Source organism: Microchirus variegatus (assembly GCF_963457635.1).
Source record: "Microchirus variegatus genome assembly, chromosome: 2".
Classification (NCBI taxonomy): domain Eukaryota; kingdom Metazoa; phylum Chordata; class Actinopteri; order Pleuronectiformes; family Soleidae; genus Microchirus; species Microchirus variegatus.
The window spans coordinates 5774208-5795774 of record NC_139803.1 but is presented as its reverse complement, the minus strand read 5'-3'; the positions used below and the strand labels follow the sequence as shown (position 1 = coordinate 5795774).

Sequence of the window (21567 nt, the reverse complement as noted above, 5' to 3'; positions counted from 1 at the left end):
ATAGGGGGCAGTAATGTCCCGACAACCGAAAACAAGAACAGCCATTATCTCTATGGCAACGACAACGATCCACTAGCCGACCTCTTTGGATTTTCGCTGATAGCATGTGAACGTCTCATCTATTGCCCTAATTTACAGCATTTACATTATTGTTATTATTCGCGGACGCTCTTGTTAGTCATATTTCCACACGGGGTTCGGTTATCAGTTGCCCGTTTTTCGCCAGCACGTAAGAGAGAGGAAAAACTGCAATGAAAGTCGTGTCGTAGCAGCTCAAGCTAACCGCTAAAGACGGTGTGTTTATGAGCTGAACACTAATGGCAGACCTGTGGAACACAGACTCCGGGGAGGCTGTGTATCGGTCCCGGGATGCTGTCAAAAACATACAAGTAAAGTAAGTATATCGTGACTATAACGTTAATATTAGCCTGTAACTGCCAAGTCCATGAGTCACGGTATCTGTGTATTTCCTGACAATGTAGGGTGACAATAAAGAGGGTGACCTCCACAGTCGCCCTGACTCAGCACCTCCAGCAGCAGGTTCTGCCCCAGCACGACGGAGGAGCCATTGAGCTGGAAACCCTCACATCACAAGTCCAGACCGGTAATGGTGCTTTATCTGCAGGGGGGAGTCTGTAATAGAAGCTAAGTTATTTACTGTTACTTTACTGTGTCACCAGGTGATGATAAGGAGGAACTGGTGGTCGGCTGGCAGGAGAAATTCTTCAGTCAGGTAAGGTTTAGGACCTTGATCAAGTTGGACTTATTCCTGTGTGTTGTGTTGATGAAACTCACCTCCTTGCCAACATTTCTCTCTGTTGGGGCTTCAGTACGAAATGGAGCTGTTCCAGAATGAGGCAGTATGTCAGACTCCTCTGGACCGACAGTACCATACGGAGATCCAGGCCCTGAAGAAGGCCAAGGGTCAAAGAAATCGCAGGATATTCACTTACACCGATCACGACCGCTACACCAACTGTCTTCCTTTTCACCAGCTGGTAGGTTGTGCTGTGTGTGAAACCACACATTCTCCAGATATTGGTGTGTGTGAGTAACTTGCTTTCTTTCACCCTTAAACCAGCAATCTTCTGATGTATTGACCACGAACAAATCCAACCCCACTTTCCTGGCGGAAAGGATGTCCAGCATCAGACACAGACGACAGGACAGACGCACCATGTAGGCGAAATCACCATCTCACTCATTTTTAAAAGGACTGATATTACATGTCATGCAGGAAATATGTATCTGAAACATATCATGTGTGTGTGTGTGTTGTATTTTGCAGGGACTCAAGTATCCCCAAGTCAAAAATCATCAACTGGGATCCGACAGCGGACTTTGTGAAAAACAGTCATGTGGTGAATAACGCCATGCAAACCATGCACATCATGGGAGACCTGGGCCCGCCTGCAAGGTAAGGTCATAACGACTGAAACCACATTTCTGTTTAATGAATTAAAGTCCTCATTTCCTCATGTTTGGTTTACTGCATGACATGAATACACTTACTCGTTAGTCTGGTATCTTTAATCCTTGTGCATCTCATTCTCATCCAAAGACCATGTGAAGGAGTTCTGCTTAGTTTTATTTAACCCAGGGGTTCTCAAAGTTTTGATACCTGAGGGCCAATTTAGGAACCCAACATTGATCTGAGGGCCGCCAAAGGGAAAAAACAGAAATAAATCCCATTTGTAATCATTTTAATGACCAGATTGCAGTTCTACAGTTTAGCGTTAAGTAATATAAGCGTTAATATAATGTAATTTAAGCATTAATATAATAACGCTTTATAATTTACTGGGTAATTATCCAGTATTTTGGCCATTGTTCTAACATTCTAATGACAGGTTAATACCAAGTAACACATTTCTGTAACCATATATTTACTGGGTAAATAGCTAGTAATTGGGGGCTGTAGCTACCTGCTTATTACCAGCTTATAACCCAATAATACACTAAAATTCACCATATAGAAACCAGGTAAATACCCAGTATTTTTGTTTACACTTATTGGTCTGTATCTAGTAATATCCAATAAACATTTAACAAGCTTAGTACCTCCTGGATTAAAACTATCAACTGTAATTCATTGCGGGCCGCCAGAAATGTTTCTGCGGGCCGCCATTGGCCCCCGGGCCGCACTTTGAGAACCAATGATTTAATCCTACGTTGTTTACATCTGTGTTTTTTGCCTTTAGTCGTCTTTTTGCCTCTCTTTCAGAGAATGTAGCTCCATTACTCTGTGCATTATCATCGCTTGTATGGTGTGAAAGTGTTGGCAGAAACTTAATGAGGGTAATTCTAAGGATGTGGTCACATTGTAGTGGCAGAAATCAAAAGACCACGTACCTACAGTATATGTGTGTGAATATTTGGTCTCTGTCTTTGTGACCTTGTATAACATAAATATCTTTCTCCTTCATGTGTTTGGTTTCACAGGCTGGGTCAGAAAGAGAATGAATATTTGCTGTTAACCATAAAAACAGACGGAAACGGAACGGTCATTGTAAAACCTGACTTCAACACAGACAATGAGCCCTACAGGCAAGTTATAAACACTGTATTGTTGCATGGAAACAAACAAGTTATAATGACAATTGTATCTGATGAATGAAAAATAAAAACCAAACGTGTGTGTGTGCTGTTGAGCAGGATCGTTACAGACGGGGAAAAGAAAGACGTCTGGAGGCTGACTGTCGAGAACGTGTCCTCAGCCATGAAGCCGGAGGAAAAGGACCGAGAACAGAACATGTATAAAGATGTGAGTTGAATATTGTCGTGATTATTCAGCATTTAATTGATAAAGAACGTTATCATGACATTATTTCTCTTGTTCGTAGCTCTATGTGAGGCACAAGGAATACCTCAATAGCCTTGTTGGGCCAGACTTTGAAGTGGTAAGTGAGTCCAGAGCTTATTTTTGTCAGAAACTTGATATTTTATTGACGTAAATGACACCAGAAAGCTGCAAAACCCCACTGCCACTGTGTCTGTGTAAATATAGACTGAAATGATCGTATTCTGTATTATTGTTATTATTATTATTAACCCCTTCACATCCATTCACATGCACATTCAGTCAATAGCATTTTAAGCTTACCATTTGTTTCTCTTTTAGCCTCCTGCAGGTATTCTGCGTTATATGCTGAACGGAGAAATCGGTGAGTTGACTGTGGTGGTTACTGTTTACTTTTCTGGATTAACAGTGTTTGACATTTAAATCTTCTTCTTCTTTCAACGCAGTCTCAGCTCAAGGCTTTGAATATGATAATTTATACATCCACTTCTTCATGGAACTATCCAACTGTGAGTTACATCATATAGAGCATAATATGGCACTGTTTGCATTGTTAAACCAGTTAAATTAAATTTGGTTCATCTGGTGTTGTTCATGTGTGTTTCAGTTTGGACCAGCTTGCCGTTGCAGCCTCTCTCAGGGGTTACTCAGACCTGCCGGACCAAAACATTAGGGAAGGTGTGTGTATATCATTAAAAAAAAAAAAATGATGTCACATTCCCTGTGAGATTTGTCAAGTCTTCAACATTCTCTGCACCAACAGGAGAATGTCGCTTTCTTCAGTCACCCCTTCACCTTTGAGGCTTTCTACATGTGTGGAAAGGACACAGAGGGTCAGTGTCCCCGACTGAATATTGTGCACAAATAATTGGTTTTCAAATGTGTTACCACTTTTTAAAAAACAAATTCTCATGTGATTTCTGTCCTCATTTCAGAATCAATTCCTCAATGGCCAGCAATTTTCTTCAAGGTCCTGTCACTGGACTCCTGGCAGCGCTATCGTACTGAAGGCTACGGCTACGTGCTTTTTCCAGCTATACCTGGTATGATGTTCACGCTGCACAGATGTGGGATTATAAGGGAATGAGGTCTATTTTGGAATTTCCTGAAGCACAAGTGTGTGTGTTTTTAGGTAAACATACAATAACTTGCCATACATGGAGACCCCTGAAGATGGGGACAGTGTCTGCTCTGAGACGCTTCTTTATTGGAGGTTCTCCAGAGCTGGAAGACCACAGCTACGTCCGAATACCAGGGACCTTCAAGGTGCATTCCAACCTCTGTGAAGTAGTCGTACAGTACATGTTATTTGAGCTATTTGTCACTGGTGCAGCAGTAATTGTCTATGTCCGTGTTGTTTCAATAATGACACTGAATGAACTGATGTGCATGCAGGGAGACCGGCTTAGTCGCCTTGGCTTTTCTACTGAAACCACAGGAAGTGTTACCTTTAATCTGCACTGCATCCAGCAAGCCAGGTAATATTTAATATTCTCACAACATCATGTGGCCGTTTGTTAATAGAGGATTGTGTAGTTCCTCTATAAGTCATCACCATGAAGTCATTTCACATGAATGTGTTGTTTATTTAAATATCTGTGTTGGGTGTATTTTTAGGTCTTTTGTTGACGCCTCCATGATGAAGAAGAGAAGGCAGAAAGTTTACGACCAGCTGGGAGGATTTAGTCAGCAAGGAGCCATCTGCAGCATCCTGGGTAAAGACAATTATTTGTACAGTCGTATAAGATGAGAGGTTTGAAGGCTAAAACTTTGTTTTTTTTCTCTCTGTCAGAGGCCTTCCACAGAGTCAGGAAAAGGATGCAAGAGGCCAGAGAAGCCCTTCCCAGAGAGCTCATCAGCGCCACCTCCCAACTCCAAATCGACTCAAAATGACTAGTTTGAGGTTAAGCGTAAAAATGACATTTCAAATGTTGAACATTTGCTTGAGGACAGAGAACAACGATGTACAATACGGACTCAAGAGAAGAGAAATATATCCAAGAATGCTCACATGTCGGTCATAAATGAGGCATAATGAGGATGGACTCGGTCGATGCAATCACAATGCCCATTAAGTGTGACAACATGACGTACTGTGATCTATGTACACAGCATTGTGAGTCCTGGGTAAACTGATGTGTTACAGACAAAACTTTTTATTTTCACATCTGAATATTTTTCCATTTTTCAGACATGTAACAAGTATCACACTTGTTGTCGTATATAAACTATTTATATGAACCATGACTACTTCTGTTGTGTTGTTTTTTTCCCTTTTGATCAAAGCCATTGGTATTGCCAATAAGTTCCTTATACGTGAGTACATTTGAAGATTTTCCATCTAGACACAAAACATGCATTATAAGTTTCTACAACACACTACAATGCATTGAAGAGCTCCACATTTGCTTTGCATGTTAATGCATGCGTTTCATACATTAACTAAAGGATATAATATGAGTTTTGAGTCCATTTTAGTCCCTGTTTTGTTGCAGAAGTAGAACATACTTGAGTTAATCTGGTTTCCATTCATTCGTCACGACTTCATAAAAAAACCCTTCATCTCGTGGTGCATTCAAATGTGTGGGAAATGAGGTTGCCGTACCGACATGTCAACGCTCTACTGTTGGTCATGGGTGGTGTCACTCTTCCTGTCGTTGCTCAGACATTCGTACAGTGTGATGTTTATTATTCCCGAGTTCAGGTCATGTAAAATCGGACTCGATCTCCACATGAAACGTTTTGTCGCGAGCAAAACGTCCCAGGAATGCTATCAACAGCCATCGATCGCTGAGGCTCAACTCGGCAGAGAAGTTGTCCAGTTTCCGGTGGCCGTGAACGCACCGTCACAATCCAGATTCTCCATCTTCCTCCAACTAGGAAAAGGGACCAACCTGCGTCTTTTACACCCTCTGTAATTCCATACTTTTCGGCTTCAATACCACCAATCAGGTATGTGAAATATTGTATATAATCCACAGTTTTTATTACTGCATTTCCATGTTTTTCGTGTCAGCCAGTTTGCTGTGATCATCACCGAGCTCCTGTCAGCGGCAGTGAAAACTGGGCCGCTGTGGTCACTTTACTGTTTTCATGATGAAAAATGATCCTGTAACGTTACCAATCGAATCAGGTTAAGAGGAACATATACCTTGTTTGTGCGGGTGTTCCCCACAGTCATCAGTGTGTGTACTTTGTTTTTATTAGACAGCTAGCATTGTAAGTCTTGGGGCGGCTTTAGCGGCAAATGTTTAACTTATGCCTTTAGCTTGAAGCAAGCTAGCTCTCGTAATCAACACCGTAGCGCTGTGCATTCAGTCACTCACAGCCGACAGAGAAATGAGAAAATATCACGTCGTAAATGTCACAATTGTGGCAATTCTCAGTACTCAGTTTAGTTTAGTTAAGGAGAAGGAACTGAAGCTACAACGTTAACTCTTTACGTTAACGCCACAACCACAGCGATAGCTCCGTAACACAGGCTGGCTAACATCTGAACTCAAACACGCCTTTTGTATGGGACGCTGAATACGACAAAAAACACCTGGAGTCTGTTGGACTCATGAGGAAACTGTCACAATTTTGCTCTTAAAATTATTCATATTTTCTCTGTTAACAGCCATGGTTTTGCTCTGATGTTGCTCCTCTGTCATCATATCCAATCCAATCCACTTTATTTATAAAGCACGAGTTTAAACAAACTGTTTCCAAAGTGCTGCACAATAGGTAAAACAGAGATAAAAAAAATAAAATAGAAAGATAAAATAGAAAATGTGACACAACAAAACAAATACAGTCACATAAAAACACATAAAAACATATAAAACACAAAATCCACGCTCTACGTAGTGTTAAAAGCCAAAGAAAAGAGGTGGGTTTATACTGTTTATACTGTAACATGTAGAGAACTAGTCCTGACAGTGAAATAAGAGCCAAAGACCATTATTCATCCACCAAACTTCACATTTTCTACTTTGTTTAGTACCACAATGATCCATCAATATAGTGAAGTATCGTCAAAATATCGATTTGGTGATATATCGTATCATCCATCCATCCATTATCTACCAGAGGGTGCTGTGCCTATCTCAGCAGACATTGGGCAATAGGCGGGGTACATCCTGGACAGTACGCCAGTCCATCGCAGGGTCACATATAGAGACAAACAACCATTCACTCACACACACACGGTCAATTTAGAGTGACCAATTCACCTAATCCCCATATCGCATGTTTTTGGACTGTGGGAGGAAGCCGGAGAACCCGGAGAAAACCCACACACACACACACACGGGGAGAACATGCAAACTCCTCGAACCCAGGAACCTGGGTCTTCTTGCTGCAAAGGCGAGAGTGCTAACCACTACACCAACCGTGGGCCCGTATCGTATCATATCATATCTCATGCAAAACAATAATCGATATGCCAGGGCAAATATCCATATTTTCATTCACACATTAAGCCCACATTGCTATTATGAGTGTCTTGCAATATATTGATTATCACAGAATCGTCATGGAACCATATATCGTATCGTGTCGTGGAGTACCCTGTGATTCCCACCCCGACCAGACAGGATGTTTTAGACCTCAGTGGAAACCAATCTCACAAAGCCTGTTTGTGTGCTGTAACGTTGCTTCCTGGCACTTCACTTCGCTTAGTTAGGACTTGCCAATGATTGTCGACGCTGAGGATTTTAAATAATTCACAGCACATGTCAACACTTGACATCTCCGTTCTGTAAGTGTGTGTGTGTGTGTGTGTGTGTGTGTGTGTGTGTGTGTGTGTGTGTGTGTGAGAGCAAACAAACAGGAAGAGCTTCTGTTCCTGATATAGATTTCCATTTCACATTAAATGTACTCACATCTGACTGAGACTGACATTTGGTGAACTGTCAGCCGACACTGTCCATGGCTGTAGGATGAATTAACTTGAATTACGTTTTATTCGTAATTACAGTTTCATCGCTGCAGACACAAAAGGACCACAACCATGACAGACTCCAAATATTTCACAACAAATAAAAAAGGTGAGTAAGGAAGACGTCCATTTGGACTTTTTTTTAGTCATTTTCAGTCTGCCTCATGATGGATGCATATAAAAACACAATCTTTTTTCAGGGGAGATCTTTGAACTCAAGGCAGAGCTGAACAATGAGAAGAAGGAGAAGAGAAAAGAGGCCGTGAAGAAGGTCATCGCTGCCATGACGGTTGGCAAGGATGTCAGGTACGAACCGTGTTATATTGTAAGGTCCATTAATGAATCTGATGCTTCATCCTCTAAACGTAAAATATTTTGCGTTTGCTCTCAGTTCTTTGTTTCCAGATGTGGTGAACTGCATGCAGACTGACAACCTGGAGCTGAAGAAGTTGGTTTACCTTTACTTAATGAACTACGCTAAGAGTCAACCTGACATGGCCATCATGGCCGTTAACAGCTTTGTTAAGGTGAGGCACAAAATAACCCCAGTTAGTTTCTAAACTCCTGGCCAGAGGAGATTAAGATAATCGTACATGTACTGCCTTGTTCTCCAGGACTGTGAGGACCCCAACCCTCTCATCAGGGCTCTGGCCGTCCGCACCATGGGCTGCATCCGCGTGGACAAGATCACGGAATACCTGTGCGAGCCTCTGAGGAAATGCCTGAAGGACGAGGACCCGTACGTGAGGAAGACGGCAGCTGTTTGTGTGGCAAAGCTCCATGACATCAATGCCCAGATGGTGGAGGACCAGGGCTTCCTGGACTCTTTGAGAGACCTCATCGCTGACTCGAATCCCATGGTTAGTTTCCAGCTGTGTGCACTTATAATTTGATCTTATCTTTTACAGTCCTTATCACAGACTCTGTCTCTTTTCTTTTAGGTCGTAGCCAACGCAGTTGCTGCTCTGTCAGAGATCAGTGAGTCTCACCCCAACAGCAACCTGCTGGATCTCAATCCCCAGAACATCAACAAGCTGCTCACCGCCCTGAATGAGTGCACAGAGTGGGGGCAGATCTTTATACTGGACTGTCTGTCCAACTATAATCCCAAGGATGAGCGCGAGGCCCAAAGGTACCAGTCACCTCAATAAAAACAAAGTGCTTCTCAACGAAATAAGTCCATTTTTATTTACTCTCACCGTCCCTTGTGTTCTGTTATTCAGTATCTGTGAGCGTGTAACTCCCCGACTGTCTCACGCCAACTCAGCAGTGGTGCTGTCGGCTGTTAAAGTTCTGATGAAGTTCTTAGAGCTGCTGCCCAAGGACTCCGACTACTACAACACCTTACTGAAGAAGTTATCTCCACCTCTGGTCACCTTGCTTTCTGGAGAGCCGGAGGTCCAGTATGTGGCTCTGAGGAACATCAACCTGATTGTCCAGAAAAGGTCAGTGATCACAGAGAACATCAATAGAATAGGTTGAATTTATCCACGTATACCATTCAAACACATTATAAACATCTGTGTGTGAAGTTATCATTCAGATCATGATCACATTTTCCAATACAATCAGTCTAATGTGTGTAATATGTTGATGATGTGTGCAGGCCTGAGATCCTGAAGCAGGAAATCAAGGTGTTCTTTGTCAAGTACAACGATCCCATCTATGTGAAACTGGAGAAACTGGACATCATGATCCGCTTGGCCTCTCAAGCCAACATTGCTCAGGTAACACACATGAAACACAATAGGATTTATACTAACACACAGTCTGTATGTGTGTGTGTGTGTGTGCGTAGAGGGTGTAATTTGCACATGCACATGATTGCAGAGAGAGAGAGGGGAAATGTATTGGATTTCAGAATGACCTTAAAGCTCTAAAAATAACAAATATTTGATTTCTGCATGGTACATTTTGTATTCTGTGTGTTGGATAATCAGAGCCCGAGCACTGACTGCTGTGAAAACCCTTTTAGATCTTCTTTGCACTACAGTTTTCTTTCTCTTTCAGGTGCTGGCTGAACTGAAGGAATATGCGACGGAGGTGGACGTCGACTTTGTGCGCAAAGCTGTTCGAGCCATCGGACGCTGTGCCATTAAAGTGGAGGTAAGAAATGTCCTGTTTGCATCCATTCACATTCATCTGTATTCACTTCGGCATTAATTAACCTCTCGTCTGACCCGTTTCTGTTCCTCTCCAGCAATCAGCTGAGCGCTGTGTCAGCACCCTGCTCGACCTGATCCAGACTAAGGTAAACTATGTGGTCCAGGAGGCCATTGTGGTCATCAGAGACATCTTTCGCAAGTATCCCAACAAGTGAGTTTCCTCCTGAACCCCAAGACAAATACTCTACAACCAGCTAGTCACACTTTAAAGATGTAAGGTGCTTGTAAAGTTTGCCTGTGACAGCTGCTTCACTGGTGTTTTTGCAGGTATGAAAGTATCATTGCCACCCTGTGTGAGAACCTGGACTCTCTGGACGAGCCCGATGCTCGCGCTGCCATGATCTGGATCGTTGGAGAGTATGCGGAGAGGATCGACAATGCAGACGAGTTGCTGGAGAGCTTCCTTGAGGGCTTCCATGATGAGAGCACTCAGGTGGGTTCTTCATGAAAACACATTTTTGTTGATGTTGGATGTATTTTTTTCTCCAATAATCTACTTATAGTATATATATAATAGTTTGGCATTTATACTGATATGGAAAATAATACAAGAATTGTGTGATTTGATTTTCAGGTCCAGCTCACTCTGCTGACTGCTATCGTGAAGCTGTTCCTTAAGAAGCCGTCAGAGACTCAGGAGTTGGTGCAGCAGGTTCTCAGTCTGGCCACTCAGGTTGGTTACATCTTTTATTTTAAAGAGCCCATATTATACCCTATTTCCCCAAGTTAAACTAGTTCCTGATGCCCTAATGAACACGTCTCTGTCATGCTTTAGTCAAAATATCATAAGGATGAAGCACAATAGCAGTTCAATAACTCTGCCAAAACAGCCATTTTCAGAACGCTCGGTTTTGTGCCTGGTCATTTACATGTGAATGGGACCCAGGTAAACACACACCCACTGCTTCCAGTGGAGTGTCGATCTAACTTACTATCCACAGCCATACTGTAGCCACTTGTCCGTTTACCCATTGTTACTGCGTTTCACCGTAATGGATTGAGTGACCACGATTTTGGCTTCTCGCGATCATAAAAACATTAGAATCGAAGAAAAACTATTGTATGTAAATGTGTATGTAAATTCCTATGCTAGAAAAAGACCTTGAATGCACCAGTGTTACTGCGGCTGCAAGTGACGTGTGTGGATCAATAATATGAGGAGAGAACGTGGAAACACGACAGAAAGGCAGCCTTTGGTTGAGAAGAAATGTAGGACAACATCTACATCTTTCTGCAGTGCTTTCAAACGCGTGCTCTTCATATTATTGATCCACACATGTCACTCGCTAACCGCAGGCACGTAACTGGTGCGTTCAAGGTGTTTTTCTAGCATAGGAATTTACATACACGATCAACAACAAAGGGCTTGTGAAGCTTGTGAACATTTTTTTCATAAATGAAATATATCCACTGGACACAAAAATCCTCGGAGGCTGGAAGTTTGTGTAAAACACTGTGCTCCGCTGTGCAGCCACTCTTCCTCCCTCGCTTGCACTCTCGTACTTCACAGGGACAAGGGTGAGCTACGGTGGAGCTGATAAGTACTCTGCCTGGCGGGGTGCCAACATTCACGGTGAAATGCTCGCTATGTCGTCATTCCGAGGGAGGTTTAAACATCGCGTGTTTTATCGCCTATACTTACACTAAGTGGAACCACTAAAACATGACTGAGTCTTGTTTTTCTCACATTTTGGGGACCGGTATGACCCCCTGAGTCCCAAATATCATTACTAAAATGATTAAAAAGTTGATTTTGCACAATATGGGCCCTTTAAAAAACATGTGCAGGTCTTATTATTTATTTCTGTACCATAATGACACTCCTCCAGGCCAATCCACAAGCTAACTTTCTCCCCGTCTTCTCCAGGACTCTGACAACCCTGACCTGCGCGACAGAGGCTACATTTACTGGCGCCTTTTGTCCACTGACCCCGTGACGGCCAAGGAGGTGGTGCTGTCAGAGAAGCCCCTGATCTCAGAGGAGACGGACCTGATTGAGCCCACCCTGCTGGACGAGCTCATCTGTCACATCGGCTCTCTGGCCTCCGTCTATCACAAACCGCCCAGCGCCTTTGTGGAGGGCAGCCACGGAATCCACCGGAAACACCTTCCTGTCCAGCACAGCAGGTCAGACACACACAAGTATATGCACGTAATGATGGATGCATTCACTTAAGAAAACTTCATTTATACAAAATGTGTTATTGATATTGTTATCTCCTGTGACAGCATTGATACAGGTGAGAGTCCAGTGAGCGGTGGACCAGCAGCTGCCATGGATCAGCCACATGTGATCCCGAGTCAGGGAGACCTGCTGGGTGACCTGCTCAACCTGGACCTGGGCCCCCCTGTCAATGTGCCCCAGGTTTCCTCCATGCAAATGGGCGCAGTGGACCTTCTGGGAGGAGGACTGGACAGCTTGGTGAGTCGATTTCAAATTCAAAGAGTTCAAATTTCACCATCACTCAAAATAATGGAAGATGAGGTAATTAACCGTCCAAAAATCAGGTGCTCAGAAAACATGGTTGTTTTTTTAAAAAAATGATAAAACAAGCAGAATAATGCATTTATAAAATATTTACAGTCATGCTTTGTCCAGTTGTTTAACTTAAACTCTTATAGCTTAGGTTACCATCAAGACTTTTTTGCAGCCTTGTTTATAAAAACTCTATCATCAGCATTTATGTAAAAGCATTTCCTCATTTATGCAGAACAATGTTACATGTGCCACTTGTATATCCTCACATCCTCTGATTCTTATTCCATTTCACTGAGACAATGATCATGTGAGTAAGCTTGAGGTTTAATCTTTATTTTATTGTTCTATTGTGTTTTTATGAAGGAATGTGACATTATTAATCTACAAATAAACCAACGTACATTTGTTGTATTTGACCGTGTTCATATTCCTTGTTCCACTTCCTGAAGCTGCTGAAATAACTGGACTTCTTCATTATGCTGGTGCAGATTTTAACATCTAAAATGGAGTTCTCCTCTTGATGGTTTGCGGTTGCTAAGAAAGTCTCTGTTTCTGTCTGTGTGTGTGGTCTTTTGTCTTTGGGGTCCTCTCTTATCTCCTGTAGCTGGGGGGAGACCTAGGCGGAGGTGTTGGGGGAAGTCCAGCAGTAAGTCACGCTCCCTTTGTGTTCGGCAGCGCACCTTGTCTGCATGTTTGCATGCTTCCTGATTTTAACCTGGCTTTCTTTTGTTTGGTTTTGCACTCACATAATTCAAATGATCTCGTTCACATCTCGTTTTCTCTGCCATGAATGATTTCGCTAATCACAAAGTCCACGTTCAGACCTGGTTGTTTAACATCTGTGCTTCGGAGATTCTGCTCAGCTGACGTCTTCTGACCTGCTGCACTGTCACTGTGTGTTTATCCACTTCTTACAGCCCATAATATGGCAGACTAGAGCTGCAATTAGCGATTATTTTCGTAATCGATTAATCTGTTGATTATTTTCATCGATGAATCGATGAATCGGTTGGTCCATAAAATGTCAGAAAATGTTAAAAAAACATCAGTGTCAGTGTTTGTCAAACCTGTAAATGACGATGTTATTGAATGTCTTGTTTTGTCCACAAACCAAAATGATTCAGTTTTAATGATTTCTTCGTTATGTGGAGCAAAGAAATTTAAGAAAATATTCACATTTAAGAAGCTGAAACAATCAGAAATCTTGTTTTAATCATGAAAAAAGCTTCAAACCGATTAATCGATTATCAAAATAGTTGGCGATTAATTTAGTAATCGATTAATAATCGATTAATCGCTTCAGCTCTATGTCAGACGAGATCATATTAATGCCAGGTGAGAACGTTTGTGATCAGATCACTTGGGACAGATGTTTCTCTCAGGTCTTTACAGGGCAATCATTTCTAAATGGTGGAATAATTTCCTCATAATCACAGTTTGGCATGACTTAGGATTTTTCATGTGTTTTGTCTCTATAGATTGTCTAGTGACACCCGAGGAAACTATGGTTACTTAAACCACTGTTTGTTTGTTTTTGTGTGTGTTTTTCTGCGATGACCACAGGTTGGACAGAACTTCATCCCCTCCTCTGTGCCCAGTACCTTTGCGCCGTCGCCTACACCAGCTCCTCCAGCTGTCAGCAGCGGCCTCAACGACTTGTTTGAGCTCTCCACGGGCATGGCCAGCACCAGTGGAAGCCACATTGCCCCAAAGGCAGTGAGTTTGCACGTAACGTAACTCTGAGCCGTACAAAATATTTATTTCTAAACTGAAACTTTTGACCACTGATTTATTATATTGTTTTATTATAAATGATATGTATGTGTATTTTTCTAGGTATGGCTGCCTGCAGTGAAAGCCAAAGGCCTGGAGATCTCTGGAACCTTCTCTCGCCGTCAGGGACACATGTACATGGACATGACCTTCACGAACAAGGCCCTGCAGCACATGACTGACTTTGCGGTCCAGTTCAACAAGAACAGGTGAGATATACGGACAGTATAGTACAGTACAGTTCACCAAGAGCTTTATTGACAATTTTTTGTTGTCGTCTTTGTGTAGCTTCGGCGTCATCCCCACCAGCCCTCTGGCCGTCCACACTCCGCTGATGCCCAACCAGAGTATTGAGATTTCTTTGCCTCTCAACACCATCGGACCAGTCATGAAGATGGATCCACTCAATAACCTGCAGGTAAGGACAGAATCACACACGGCAACGAAATCATCTGAAAAACAGCGCCACAGAATGCAGGAGTCTGTGTTTGCTCACCAGAGACGACCTTCTTAGATCCAAATACACTTAATTCAAAACCTGAAGTTTCACAGAAGTAGGATTTCTGTTAGAGATGATGAGACGTGAACTGTCTTCAAGAAAAACTTGTGTATTTTGGATAACTCTTCTTTGTTTCGTCATAAACAGGTGGCGGTGAAGAACAGCATAGACGTCTTCTACTTCAGCGTCCTCATCCCACTCAACGTATTCTTTGTCGAGGATGGAAAAATGGGTAATTTTTGGGCTCGGCTCGTAAACGTTCACACGTGCACGTTTTTACAATGACCCGTCGTTATCTTAAACATCTATCAAACATCCAATAATCTAATCATGATGATCATCTCCTCTCCAGAGCGACAGGTGTTCCTGGCCACCTGGAAAGACATCCCCAATGAGAACGAGCTGCAGTATCAGATAAAGGAGTGTCACCTAAATGCAGGTAAACAAAAACACACAAACAACATTTACTGTAGTAGTAACATAGTAACGGCGCACTTGTTTCTTGTGACCGTGACAACTCAAGAGCAGTATGTTGTGGGAAAGTGAGTAGATGAGCGGGTTAATTCTGTGGTGCATGCTGCTGCTGCTGCATACATTTACTCACATACACACCTCACACGTCTCTTTTTTTCTTGTTCTTTTCTCCACACTCATGCCTTTCTTGGGATGCTTCAACATGTTCCTCTTGTCTCTACCTTCAGCATCTTTCCCTTTATGGTCCAGGTCTTAGAAGCAGCTGAACCTTCAGTTCCCCCGATAAACCCCCTTTTTGCCAGTCACACAGTCTGTCGTAGCTCTTGTGCGCAGTAGGGGTTAGAAACTATAGTGATGTTTGTTTGTGTGTCTCGTGTTGGTTTCTCTTCTCCTCCGAATGAGTCACGATGCGAAGTGACTGCGATTGTGTGGCGTTTGCAGACACGGTGTCGGGGAAGCTGCAGAACAACAACATCTACACCATCGCCAAGAGGAACGTGGAAGGCCAGGACATGCTGTACCAGTCCCTCAAGTTAACCAACGGCATCTGGATCCTGGCAGAGCTCCGCATTCAGCCCGGCAACCCCAATTACACGGTAGGTATTTGGCCTCCAGAGATTTGCAGAGATGTGTGTTTTCCCCATTAACTAACATTAACTCTGTTTTGCTGCAGCTGTCTCTGAAGTGCCGGGCACCTGAGGTGTCTCAGTACGTGTACCAGATGTACGACTCTGTGCTGAAGAACTGAGCCGCTCTCAGACGTAAAAAAAAATAAAACCACTCCGCTACGTCCTCGACAGTCGAAAGAGCAGCGTTTTATCATTTTTACGGCGCCTAACGCTAACTGCCGAAACAAGGGAATTCAAACGGTTAACGACGGAGGCGACTGAATCCATTTGGGATATTTGGAAGAAGCCGTCAGGAGAGAGAGAAAAGCCAGATTTTAACGTCTGTTAACTGTTCTGTGCACTTTGCTCGCTGCGGTTTCCTTTATTTTGGCAGTTGGAAGCATTATTAATTCCTCTTATTCAGATGAAAATGTGAGTACCATTCCATCCTTAACTTAGTGTTTTAATGTTGTAAAGATGTGACCGGTGGTGAAAACTTTTCTGTGTACAAACCATTTAGGAAAAGATATCTTGTATGGCTTCTTTTGTATTTGAAAGCAGGCTTTTATTCCACTCACACACACACACACTCGCGTCATTGCCAGCAGCCCTGTTTGTTGTCGGCAGGTTAAACTCCAGAGGGGCCTTGGCTTACTCTAACTCTTACTCTAACTCATTGGTTCTCAAAGTGCGACCCGGGGGCCAATGGCGGCCCGCAGAAACATTTCTGGCGGCCCCGCAATGAATTACAGTTGATAGTTTTAATCCAGGAGCTACTAAGCTTGTTAAATGTTTATTGGACATTACTGGATACAGACCAATAAGTGTAAACAAAAATACTGGGTATTTACCTGGTTTCTATATGGTGAATTTTAGTGTATTATTGGGTTATAAGCTGGTAATAAGCAGGTAGCTACAGCCCCCAATTACTAGCTATTTACCCAGTAAATTTATGGTAACAGAAATGTGTTACTTGGTATTAACCTGTAATTAGAAGGTAAGAACAATGGCCAAAATACTGGGTAATTACCCAGTAAATTATAAAGCGTTATTATATTAATGCTTAAATTACATTATATTAACACTTATATTACTTGAAGCTAAACTGTAGAACTGCAATCTGGTCATTAAAATGATTACAAATGGGATTTATTTATGTTTATTCTTTTTTTCATTGGCGGCCCTCAGTCCAATGTTGGGTTCCTAAATTGGCCCTCAGTCCAATGTTGGGTTCCTAAATTGGCCCTCAGTCCAATGTTGGGTTCCTAAATTGGCCCTCAGGTATCAAAACTTTGAGAACCCCTGCTCTAACTCTTACTGTACTGTACTTCTGGACACTTGCTCGTACGCATCACACTGAGCAGCATGTGATTATTATTATTACTCTGGTTTTTTTTCCTGTCACGAGATCGTACAATAATTACAAGATAAAGTGAATTTCCGAGGTGAAAAAAGAGAATGCGGACCTCTCTTTTAGAGGGAACTCCTCTAACGCAGCAGTGCAAAAAATGTTTCTGTATGATTATAACGTTGTTTCAAATATAGAAATACATTGATTGTGGTGAGTGTTTCTGCTCAGAAGTGAGAGCAGCATACAGTACATTTGTCCCGCTCCCGATCACACGTTCACACTCCAGTGCCACTCCATTTTTAAGATTCGTGTGTGCTAATGCTAAGGCTCCACACGTTCTTATATTTATTGTGCATCTACCTCTGTGTTCATGTTGCAGTGGTTTCATTCCTTGTTTTTTTCCTTTTAATGCCAATGTTTTTGTGTTTTTGTGGTAAAGTCAGACCAAATCAGCCAAACTCATTCCTGCAAACATTCCTGTCGATTAAATGCAGTTGTGTTTTAACACCTTTAGAGTCCATATGGTTTTTAAATATTGCCATTTAAATGTGTATGATATAGAACGATGACATAGTTCCTCTGGTACAATGTAGTCAAGTCAAGTAAAGGGTTGTAGTTCACGTAGAGGATTGAATTTAATGTTTAAGATGAAAATAAAATAACAAAGCCTTGCCTCCATTTACTCCGTAGAAAAAGGCTTTTATTCTGAAGGTTAGTTGTGCACGTGGCACTGTTTTTCATACACGACAATGTACAAATATGTTTGTGTGCATGCATGAGCTCACTGTTTATTTTATCCCTTTTCATAAAAGGCTGTGTGCGGTTTTTCTTCTTCCATTTAAGAACTGACTTCACGTCTCTATTGTCATAACTTTGTTGTTGTTTTATTGTTTCTCGGCAGCATTAGCATTAGCATAAGCATTCCCACAAATAGAAGAAAAAGTGCTGTAATCCCATTGTAAATGATTATTGTCACAGTGTCACATCTTATGTCAATAAACTGTCAAAATCACATGACGTCGTTTGATTCCTTATGCGTGTGTGCAGCCAATGTAGAGAGAGAGACGTGTGTGTTTACAGATGTTTTTACAGTTTATATACAACATGTCTGAAAAAGAAAATCAGGCAAATGTTAATGAGGAAAAGGCAAAATAAGGACATATAAGCTGAGGTCTGTCTTTACATCCGTCAACAACGGCACCCTTAATGTTCAAAAGAAAACATAAACATTCTAATCGCTTGTTTGTTTTGACATTTTTCACATTTTTATTACAAATCATATCATTTATAAAAACCCCTCCAACTCGCTGTTAAATACAAAATACTACACAGTAGCTTGGATTTCACTGGCAAACACGGCAGTCGTGTTTCTCTGGGCGCTTTCAAACATTTCATTTGACACCAAAAATGCACATTTTGAGATGTTATTAAATGACAATAAACGGTAATAAGAATAATTGGCCGTAATAAAATGCCTCTTTTTAGTTTTCATGACCACACGTTTGTCCCATTTCTCACCATCTGATCCCTGTTTCCATACACACCCTGATTTTAAAATGTCAGCTCGACATCCAATCTCTGCAGAAGCCTCATCGTTAACCCATTCATGTCCTGGAGGAGGAGGAGGAGGAGTTAGGAGGGTTGCTGTTTTCAGGTGCTGCATCTGTGGGAGGAGCGGACAGGTGACCCGGGGGGCGGAGTCAGAGAGACGGTGTCGCCGGGTGGGTAATCGAACTCTGGAGATCCAATACTGTTACTGGACGAGTCGTCAGGATCCTGCAAAACGTAAGTGACTTTCACCAAATATCTTCATTTCATTTTAAGCAGAGTTTTTAATCAAAAATAATCTCTTCTTTGGACCATAATTGACATAAATAGTTCAGAAAAGTAAAGTAAGAAACCTTTTTCTGCAGGATGTAAAGTGAAGTCACTGCATTTATCCCGTTGTGCTCTCTCAATTTGCGGAGCATGTCATCTGTGACAGAGCAGCGAGCAGTGATTTAAACAGTAAAAACCTGCTTTTCCTGGATTATTCCATTCATAATAATAATAATAATAATAATAATATCAGACCTCTGTGATTGACAGTCGACCGTGGAGAGAGGTCAGAGAACCTGGACAGAGGTTTTCTCTGTGCGTCTTTCCGCCTGATACAGATAGAATAATGTCAAGTTATGTTATTATATTATTATACTAGAATATATAGTATGACACAACTTACTTTTTGGACGGTGTCCAGCAGGCACATATTATTACCGAGGCGATGAGGACGAAGATGCCTCCAGTGGAAAGAATGATGTAGAGGGAACTTCTTCCTGGTATGGGAACACATTACACGTTACATTGTTGTACCTGTGTCTGTTACTCACGCTGTTTTTAAGACAGTGTCACGTACTGTAGACGATCAGTCTGAGAGGCAGACTCGTCATGTTGCTCACAGGGTTCTCCGCGGTGCAGACGTAGACGTCCTCGTCCGCCATCAGAACCCGGCTTACGGTGAGGAGCTTCTGGTCCGGCGACAGCCAGAACCTGGTCTCGTTGGTCTGCGGTTTCCCGCCTTTGAACCACCTGTACGTGGCCCGGGTTCCGTTGTCATGGGAACAGTTGAGGACCACGTTCTCGCTGAGCTCCAGGACCGATGAGGACTCCATGTGGATGTGCGGCCTGGATATGGGCTCTGGAGGAGGTAGAGTACTTTGAAATGCATGGTGTCATGAGGCAGAAGATGTAAGTCGCTCTCCTACCGTCCACAGTGAGCACGATGCTGCCTTCTCCCGTGAAGGTGTCATCGGTGATGGAGATCTCCACGTCGTACACTCCGTCGTCGGCGAACCGGAGGTTGTGCAGGAGCAGAGTTCCGTTCTCAAACACCAGGATGCGGTCGCGGTACTCGGGCCTCAGGGTCCCCACGATGTCGGTGCCGATGGACTGGACCACGGTGACGGACTTCTCCCTCTGCAGCTGCCACTTGATGACGGGCAGGTCCAGGCTGTCGCTGGTGTAGCACACGGAGAGAACGGCCTCGCCTCCTGCTGTGCCTCTGATCAGGCTGTGGGGAATGGTCATATTCACTGCCAGCACTTCACCTACAAACACACACAACACCTGATATTATGGGGTATCAGCAGATTGTCTCATGCAACACGATCATCGGCTTGAGTTTTCCCACACAGGCCTCATCATTGTCACCATTCTGTCATCGTCCAGTGAGTGACACAAGTACACTAGTTAACTGCCAGATATTATGGACTGCATGGCAGATTCACGTCGCCATGGCAACAGCTGTCCATCCTCTGGGTTTGGGGTTGAGCGTGTGGATCAACAAAAGTGAGCATTGTTTTGTTTTGTTTGTTTGTTTGTTGAGGTTTTCCCCCCCAGGCTGGCAGTTCACGAACAGAGCACTGGGAGTTGCTCCAGTCCAGACGCCACGCCGGCTCTCTGCAGTGACACCGGTGCAAGCCACAACAACAACAACAACGGCTTAAAAACAACAAGAAAGTACAAACATGGAGACATGGAGTGCTCGCATAATTACCGTGTTACACAAGACTGCAACACCCACATCGTCTGAGGCAATCGAATACCACAGCAACAAATACCACCTTTGTTTAAGTTTTTTTAACTGTTTTTAAAGCAATAATTTAAGTAAACATAAAGAAATGATACTGTCACAAGCAGTGCTGTGTAAAAACCTCCTTTATTTGTTTTATTAAATGGGAAATTCTCAAAATTGTCAGCCACTGAGTCCAACGACAAACTGTTTCTGTAAGAAACTTCATTAACATCCTGACATAAAACGAGCAATCAGACTAAATTAATCGTTTTTTTAATGCATGCATGTGTCAGGATCTGCAAAGTTGCACGACATCAACAAACCTTTAAAGACATCTGCGTAGCAAATTCTGAATGAAACCTTACCTGTGTTGAGGAAACCGAGAGACACGATGGAAAAGATCTGGGAGATGATTTTGGCTTTTAAAAAAGCTTCCTTTTCTGGTTTCATCGTTGGGCTTAATGGTTGTTTTCCTCCAAGACAAGCAGCATTATCTTAGTGTCTCTGCAGAGGACACAGAGGACAGAGAGGATACAGTCACTCTTTCAGGCTCTGGAGGCACTGAGTGCACACTGTTCTCACAAGCTGCAGCACAAACTGGACAAAAGTGTATGTGTCTGGATGTGGATGTTTGTGTTTCATGCTGACCCATGTTTATGTAACAGAATGACATAATTATAGATAATACATAGAGCTACAGTGTCAGTTGTCTCATAATGTGTGAGCCCCAGATCTGTGTCACAGAGGAAAAGTCACCAGTCACATCAGTCCTAAAAAACACAACATTTATGAAAATTAATCAAATGTATGTGGAGGAACTTTGCATACAACATATTTACACTTTATATTCAATATATAAACATGTCACAGACTAAAATGTTAGTGGTAAGAAGACATAACTGGATATTTGATCGTAAAGTAATGTAAAATATTATTAAATACTA

At 42.5% G+C, this 21567-nt stretch overlaps 3 protein-coding genes across 3 annotated transcripts; 2 read left to right on the top strand and 1 right to left on the bottom strand.

The window, feature by feature from the left end:
* Positions 1-317: 317 nt before the first annotated feature.
* Positions 318-4703, top strand: mks1 (MKS transition zone complex subunit 1; the record flags this gene model as incomplete). Its single annotated transcript, XM_083909897.1, has 18 exons — positions 318-394; positions 483-604; positions 681-733; positions 831-998; positions 1082-1179; positions 1289-1417; positions 2443-2547; positions 2656-2764; positions 2844-2900; positions 3122-3164; positions 3247-3309; positions 3408-3478; positions 3564-3633; positions 3736-3843; positions 3933-4066; positions 4196-4278; positions 4418-4515; positions 4593-4703. The coding sequence occupies 18 exons, from the start codon at positions 318-320 to the stop codon at positions 4691-4693; spliced, it is 1689 nt and encodes a 562-aa protein (XP_083766023.1). The 3' UTR covers positions 4694-4703.
* Positions 4704-5663: 960 nt separating this feature from the next.
* Positions 5664-15867, top strand: ap2b1 (adaptor related protein complex 2 subunit beta 1). The gene is made up of 22 exons (XM_083909890.1): positions 5664-5752; positions 7761-7830; positions 7922-8027; positions 8113-8248; positions 8336-8581; positions 8663-8853; positions 8945-9166; positions 9328-9448; positions 9732-9827; positions 9922-10037; positions 10154-10319; positions 10461-10559; positions 11754-12013; positions 12116-12308; positions 12970-13011; positions 13929-14081; positions 14202-14347; positions 14427-14556; positions 14785-14869; positions 14990-15076; positions 15553-15707; positions 15785-15867. The coding sequence occupies exons 2-22, from the start codon at positions 7794-7796 to the stop codon at positions 15857-15859; spliced, it is 2862 nt and encodes a 953-aa protein (XP_083766016.1). The 5' UTR covers positions 5664-5752; positions 7761-7793; the 3' UTR covers positions 15860-15867.
* Positions 15868-18720: 2853 nt separating this feature from the next.
* hepacamb (hepatic and glial cell adhesion molecule b) lies at positions 18721-21114 on the bottom strand (the record flags this gene model as incomplete). The annotated part of the gene is given in 8 exon segments (XM_083910450.1): positions 18721-18846; positions 18972-19045; positions 19144-19217; positions 19292-19385; positions 19466-19747; positions 19815-20156; positions 20989-21087; positions 21090-21114. Coding segments are annotated over 8 exon segments (1116 nt in total).
* Between the last annotated feature and the right edge of the window lie 453 nt (positions 21115-21567).

Excerpts from the sequence above, each read along its gene's own strand:
- ap2b1 (XM_083909890.1), top strand. The coding sequence starts at position 7,794 with ATGACAGACTCCAAATATTTCACAACAAATAAAAAAG. Across the intron at positions 9,167-9,327 it reads AACCTGATTGTCCAGAAAAG|GCCTGAGATCCTGAAGCAGG; the intron begins GTCAGTGATCAC and ends TGATGTGTGCAG. Across the intron at positions 9,828-9,921 it reads GCTGTGCCATTAAAGTGGAG|CAATCAGCTGAGCGCTGTGT; the intron begins GTAAGAAATGTC and ends GTTCCTCTCCAG.